At 39.5% G+C, this 7,500-nt stretch overlaps 1 protein-coding gene across 1 annotated transcript in view; it reads right to left on the bottom strand.

The window, feature by feature from the left end:
• The window catches only part of LOC137993757 (uncharacterized), a 9,573-nt gene extending 2,257 nt beyond the window's left edge, over window positions 1-7,316 (bottom strand). Inside the window, exons 1-6 of the mRNA XM_068839766.1 lie at window positions 7,198-7,316; window positions 6,073-6,800; window positions 4,042-4,303; window positions 3,669-3,781; window positions 1,677-1,889; window positions 231-445 (exon numbers count right to left, since the gene is read on the bottom strand). Coding sequence (XP_068695867.1) covers window positions 231-445; window positions 1,677-1,889; window positions 3,669-3,781; window positions 4,042-4,303; window positions 6,073-6,597 — 1,328 coding nt within the window. The 5' untranslated portion in view covers window positions 6,598-6,800; window positions 7,198-7,316. The remainder of the gene's footprint in view (window positions 1-230; window positions 446-1,676; window positions 1,890-3,668; window positions 3,782-4,041; window positions 4,304-6,072; window positions 6,801-7,197) is intronic.
• Window positions 7,317-7,500: the final 184 nt, after the last annotated feature.

Here is a 7,500-nt window from a genome sequence, read left to right on the forward strand (position 1 = left end):
TTTTTATCTTTTTTCATAATTACGGAAATGTAAGTAAACGTATTGTATTTGCATTATCTATGTAGCTTTTACATTTTAATGGTATGGAAGTATCTGGAACAAGACGTTTTACCTGCAAAACTTGTTTTAAAAATAGACACTTTTCTGACGCTGGTGGGGATGAGGCCAATTGGGGCAAATCTTACTCTTGGGTGATGCACACTTCAAGTAACGCGTAATGTTGTCATTACCTGGAGTTAGACTGTTGTTTGCTTTCTGTTTTAACACATGGCTTGGAGTTATGAGCTTTAAAGCTACGATTTTGTGCTTCAGCGCCTGCCTTGTCTTTCACCAATTGTTTGATGGTCGCTCCCCATGTGGCTCTCTGTGGCGATGGGGACCTGGAACGAATGTCTGAGTGTGACTGGTGCAGATAATCGTGAGCGTTAGCTTCGAGTTCATGTTCCTGGAAAAAGAATCAAATAAAGACCTTTGGCTTGACAGGGTCCGTTTGGTTTGTATATCACCCAAGTGGTGTGGGTCACACCATTCCCGTCCCCAGAGTCCGCTTTTCTTTCGGTCAGCGACAAGAAAACAGACTCCGGCCAAAGCCAAAAATACGCACAGTCGCGGGAATGGTATAATGTTGTAACCGTTGACGACCATTATTGTTTCAAATTTCTGAGAATGCGCAGAAGAGCCGGAAGTCCGTGATTCAGGGACTTCCTGCTTTGGCTGTGGCCAGAGTCCGTGTTCTTGGCGGTGACCAAAAGGAAAGCGGCCTCTGGAGACGAGAACGGGGCCACACAAAGAGACAACAACAGAGCAAAATCCAATTACCGTGTCCCCTCTACGAGGCAAACCGCACACTGGGAAATCTTTCCATTGTGTGGGCTCTTTTAACGCCCTCCCTCCACCCTCATCTTTGAATTTATGAACAACTGTGTAAGTCTGTTTAAATATAAGTGCTACACCGCCAACGTTTCCAAAAACGTAATCCTTCCTTGTGTTGTAAGACTCGTACCACTGTTTATAAGCCTTATCTCCAAAGACTCAAAAATCTAACCATGTGCACCGAATTACATAAGGTGGTTTTGGGTTATCTAGTTGATCATATTTTATATAGAGAGTTCTACTCAGTTGCTACGAATGATCCTCTTTCTGCATACAATATACAGATCGGAGGGATCTTTCGATTTCCGCGATCTGGTGCAAAGGGAGTTTATGATGTCTCCCTTTTTCACTTTGCATCGTGCATGAATTTCATATCAGTGGCTTATCAGTTATAGTTTCGTATTTTCCTTCCGTCTACATTTTCCCGGCTTTATCGCGGTCTGGAAAGGGGGTGGTCCGGGTTAAATGCCAGCACCTTGAAGATACTTTTATTCCCTCATCAAACTAAAATAGGTCCCAGTGGCTTCAAGACATCGTTGCTGTAGTTATCAACGATAAATGTTGTCACTTTAAACGAAATGTACCGTAGTAGTACTATCTATTAGATACACTAGTTTAAAGCAGAATAACATTGCACATGGTACTGGTCTTATAGGGCCACAGACATCATTTTCCGTCCTACTTTTCCTTTCAGCGGTCCTTCTAAATTATCAGTAAATTAGTTCCCCGAAGTAGTGGTTTGTTAATCCAACGACAACGCGGCTGATAATCACTAGAGTGAACAACTCTGTCTTGAGACATACCTCAGGAATGTCAACCCATGCGTTCACAACCACAAGTTTGTACTTCCAATAAGTCTTTGTAACCCAGGCAGCGCCAGTCAGCGGACACACGACCCATATGAGGGGCGCAAGGGCAAACCAAACGTAAATTGCAAACCGTTTGAGGAACAGAAAATTATAAGCATTAAGAACAAACGAAGTACTACACGCCACCAATAACGTGGTAAGGACAACCTGTTGAAGGAAACAGAAGTCGATTATTGACCGCTTTAGCAGGAAATCAGGTAAGTAATACAAAAATTGCTTCAACCGAGTTGGCCCTACGTGCGCTTCTATTAAAAAATTCCTAACTCTTTATCACAAGCGTTTGAAAGCGCTTGGGTCCAAGCGAAACTCAAACGACCTCATGACATGGGTTTTGTTGTGCATATTTGACAAAATATAGAAAATGTTTTCATTTCACCATTATCTTTTGAGTCTTCTGTGATATTCTTTCTTTGGCTATATTTCCCGTTTGCTTAACTAATCAGTAAAAAAAATAACAGGAAGTGTATGCTGACTTCGTCTAGACTAAAGGCCGGAAATCCTTTGCTCAGTACGATCAGCCAAACTACCGAAAAAAACCAGAGAGTTAGCAAAATGACCAATTATGTCTGCCGGAATTATTTTATTGCTTCTCACACACCTCGCGTGCGGCCATTTTTTTACCCGGCGTCTTGTTTTCAGGTCTCTTCAGAAAGAACTAAATAGATACTTCTCGAAATCTATATACAATCGTTACTTTTTTCCTTTTGAAATCCATTTATTTCTATGTGGGAGGTCGTGAGATACAGGGCCTATTGAGCTAGAAAGAACTTAGTGTGGGTACTGATATTTGTCCTTTGGCCCTTGTGTGTTTTAAACGGCATTGATTAAACGTCCATAAAATAATAACTGAACAAAGATGCCAATATTTCATCTTTCCATCTTCATTAAACATAGAAAAAAGGTTAAAGAGTCTCTCGCTTAATTAAAGCGAACGAATCGTGCGGCTTCAAATGTGCGCCGTTCGCTCTTGAATAAATAGATCGTAAGCTTGCTTTGGGAAAAGAATTGTCAAAAGCCGAAAGAAAGGTAAGTATTAAAAGTAAAACTTGACCAATGAGGAATTCAAAGCAAATTTATGATATTCATTCACCAAATTTTCGGGTTTAACCGCACAATAGAACCATGCAATCAAAGATGATATTGGACTTAGAACATATCACAGTTAGACAAATCAGTGTATGACTTTTACCCAGAGAAAAGAACGACTACGCTCGGGCTTTACTCTTTGTTCATGAGATTGCTCTCGGAACTTTAAGTCAAGAGTGAAGTTGTTTTTTATCGATCCTTTTTGGATGGAAGTTCCGAGATCATCCTCTGCATTAATTAACAGACGATCGTTGATCTACCCTACCCTAAGCATCTTTTTGAGTAAGAGGAAAGACGTTCTCTGCCACCACCCTATGAGTACTTCTATTTAGAAATAAACCGCGGATGTAAAACTAAACATGTTCCCTTATAAATATACAAAGTTAGGTTTGTTACTGCTTCAGTCTTCAGTGACTAGAAGGAAGGAACTGGGATCAACAATAGGGAATTACGAAACTATGACGGCGACCGCGCCCAGAACCCAAGAAAATAATGAGTCTGACAATCGATGATTAGGAAAAATAATCACTCTACACGTACAGTGTAGATTTTGGTGCATTTCTTTGCTGTCCTCCACGAAAGATTCCGTGGAGAACGAAGGCGTGATCAAAAATGTCCAATTCTCACTCCAAACGTTTACTCCCTTTCTACCAGTTTAATTTCTGGGAAGATACGGCACATTTACGCGCTGCAAAGCAAATACGAATCGTGATACTACCAACATAAACTTGTGTTTTGAAATGACGCCTAGTATCAGTCGACATCGTCATTTCGTAGGCTCGTTAATAAAATTACTGGATAAAAGCAGGAAGAATAACTCGATGTTCCCGTATAGCTTACCGTACTCTTTTGGCTCCCTTCACGGACAAACTTAGCACGGGCAGAAAACAGATTGACAGCTTGAGAAAATGCTACTTCGATTGGATTTTCACGAAAGAGTTTTCCCATTCGATCTGGAGAAAGAACAAAAGCGATTTTATTCTCAAACGGATTATCAAGATGAAGTGAATTCACTGAAGAGATAGCAAAGTGACGCGCCAAGTCGGTGCGCGCGGCAGCTGCTGCCCTTTTTTCGCGCATAACAGAAAAAATACTTGGCTTCAACGCAACGAAATTAATGAAAAATTCGTCCACAGCCAAACACTGAAATAGCATAGAGTCAATTGACCAATCAGAAAATTCTCTTTGCTTAAATTATTATCTGATTTCTTACCATTGAATTCCCTCATAGAGCTTTGAATCATGAAGATCAAACTCATATGGAACAAGAGTATTAAACAAAACCCATAGAAGATGTGAAACAAGCTTGTTGCTCTCAGGATGTTGAACAGCAAGTCAATTCCCATGGGGATCTGTACTCCAGTTGTCTCGGAGAGCTTGGAAAAGCTGAGCTGAAGAGCTCCATCATACGCATAACAGCCAAATTGACCTCCTGCAGCTCCCATAGCTCCCGCCACTACAACGTATGGCAAAAACTAACAGAGAGATAAACCAAGAAACAAAGATACGAGATACTAGTAAAAAAATAAAAGAATAAAATAAAAATAAAAATAAAAAACCGAAAACAAAAGGACTAACTAAGATTTTTTCAAAACTTTCGTTGAGTGGTTTAAGTTGAAGCCGAAGGCTTTTTCCACGATGCAATCTCGACCCCGGAGCTCTTCTCTTCACTGAGGGAGAGAAGAGCTCTGGGGAACGCTGAAACAAAGTGCCTTCTGATTGGTTTTCGTGAAGAACAATCAAAAGCGTCTCAAATTGATGCATTCAAGTTAGCACGAGGAGTGAGCAGGCGCGGCAAGGTTTAAATGGCCAATTTTGGATATAAGAACCCTACAGCGCATGTTCTCCTACATAGAGTTTCCCAGAGCCTTGGGTCGATCCGAGGCTCTGGTGCTAAATTGTAATGGAATGAATCATGGGGTAAAAAAGTTTTTAAAAACAAAGTGCATGGAATTTTTTTTTGATGACAAGCTAAAAAGATAATAAAAATGTCTGTGAAGCCCAGAGGGTTCTTGGTTGGGGAGCAAACGCGGCTTAAATTACAGTGAATGTATGGGATTTTGGCCAAATTCAAGTCCCCTGCAAAAAGGCAGATTTGAAAAATTTTTAAGTATTTTAAGTCATTTTGTTAATATCATTCACTCAACGGAAAATTAGCTCATTGCACAAGGCACAACGTCTGAAAATTGGATATTGTTTACAAGGGTTTATATGAAATTTACAAATTTCTTTTACGATCGTTATAGCATGATTCTGATTGCCTTACTTCACGAAAATAATCTCAATAGAAGTGAGAGGTATTCTCGCTATTCACAATCGTCAGACCTTAAAGGATTTATAATGGTTCGAAGTCTGCAAAATTCCCATACATTCACTGTAATTTAACCCGTGTTTGCCCCCTAACCAATATGGCGTCAGAAACCGTGAAAAGGTCTATTGAGCCGAGCGGTAAACTGTCCAAAACACCTCGACCAAAAGCTGATCAAACTCAAAGCAAGAGCTCGACTCCACAGCTTTAAACGAATTAGGAATGTCTGATCTTACGGGTTGCCACCTGCCGGCTAAAGACAGTTATGAATGCAAACACAAAATTTTAATTTAGTGGATGATGTTTGTGGTAGTCTGCGGCAGCACAAATCTTAACCTGTAATGTCTCAAAAATACATTCGCTGAAATAATAGCTACGCAATTCTCAGTATACTTTTGCTCAGATTATTGAAGGAGTTGAGTTTTTCAAACAAAAATAAAGACGAAACGAATACAATGGAAACGCTGTCTTATATATAAATGAAGAATGTTAAAATAAGTATATTATGATAGTTACAGTGAGAAAGGTGAACCAAGTAGGCGGTTTACATCTAAACGACGGGATACGCATTGTTGTGAACAGCGAGGAAAAAGCGTTAAACGGTGGATATCCGGAATTTCAATTTTATCGATGATAATTAAACTTTTGTGGAACTGTTTGCACTTCCTTAATCTCTAACGACTGGAAGAAGTTCGGTGATCTGATAAGCCTGTTAATACTTCGACATTACTATTATATTCACTACAAAAGTGACTCGCAATCGATTTATGGTTTGAATATTAAGACATGGGTCATTAGGGCTGCTGATATGGCGCACAGTTGGAATGCCAATAAAGATCTCTCAAAAATTTGATGAAGTACCCTCAAATGCTTCAGTTGCGGAAACTGCAAACACTACCGAGTATAAGAGACAACAGTATCAGCGTTCTGACTTACCCGAAATATAAGATAAAGATGCTTCAGAGTCTTTGGGTAGTGACCGTCTTTCTTGAGCTTTCTCACTCCTTTAATAAACCATGGCACAGAGTGTTTTATCATTGAATAACAGCAAGCTACAAGTGTTATGAGAAATACTCCAATGCAAGTTGCCCAAGACACATCGAACACAAATACAGCTTCGTAAAAGTCTAATCCAAAGTGAATAATCATATTGAAAAGCCAAATCACGAAACCGATCCATCCTTTGAAGCGATTGTAAACGCGATTTGTATCTCCTATTCCCGCAGACAGCAAGTACGTCCTCTGCTGAATCAACGTTATATCGACTGATTCATCCTTGACCAGCTCATCTTTGGTGTCTGCAGTCACTGCTCCACAAGGGACTCCAATCGACGACTTTTCGGTGGAGAAAGAATGTTCATTGACGGCGAAATTGGTGTCAACACTAGTTGACCCACTTCCATTTACTGTTCGAACTCTTATTGATGCATTCGCTTCATCTGTCAGTTCCACATTTGCCATTTTCTGTCAATAAACAATTCAGCTGTTCCAAATGTGTTAAGACAAGTCTCGAAGCTTGGATTGTCCACAAGTGATAAGATACAAACAAAACTGAAGTCCTTCAACTTGTTGTTAGTTTCACATAACATATGTATAAATATACACGCCACTGAAGATATATAATATAACAAACAGACAACGTCCAAAGGTATTTCTTACAGCAACTGAAAATAAAAAGAGATTTCTGTTTCGTGACTCTTCGAATTACGAGTCAAATGTCTAGCACAATTCGATTCTACCGACTGATTTTCATTTTGCCCACTCTATTAAAGTAACTAGCGCAACGATTCCTGAACTTAAAACTTTTCTGACTTCATTAGATTACTACAAATCATCATAACGATTAATTTAAAAGATAAATCCGTTTAAGAGCAAATTTCTTAAATTCACAGTCAGGTAAATGTAATACCATTTATGGACTGTTTGGGACAATCATGTTCAGCTCAACACAAATTTATATCCAAAACCAACAAAAAGATGGATTTAAACTTGCTATTAGCCAATGTTGTTCGCCTTTCGATTAAGAGCAATTCTACACGAGATTTTACGAGTAATACTTACCTAAGATGAACGATATGGCATCGTTTTTCCCTTTGAAAGCTTGTTTTGATTCAAGCGTATCATCGTTATTGCTAAGGAATTCAACTGACTTTATAATTATGCCATTATATTGGGAGAATGGAATAAATTAAAGTTGACCTGATCCGTAGTCGGGTTGCTTTACGTCAAAATCACACAATAGGTGTTGAAATAAGCTTTTATCCGTGATCACAGCCTGCGACAGTGGAGTCCTTTAAAAGGAGCCACATTTCGGCGGCGCCAAACTGTTTATATTTGTTAGACTTCCTGTGACGTTCCATGTAA

Source organism: Montipora foliosa, chromosome 2 (genome assembly GCF_036669935.1).
Source record: "Montipora foliosa isolate CH-2021 chromosome 2, ASM3666993v2, whole genome shotgun sequence".
Taxonomy (NCBI): Eukaryota; Metazoa; Cnidaria; class Anthozoa; order Scleractinia; family Acroporidae; genus Montipora; species Montipora foliosa.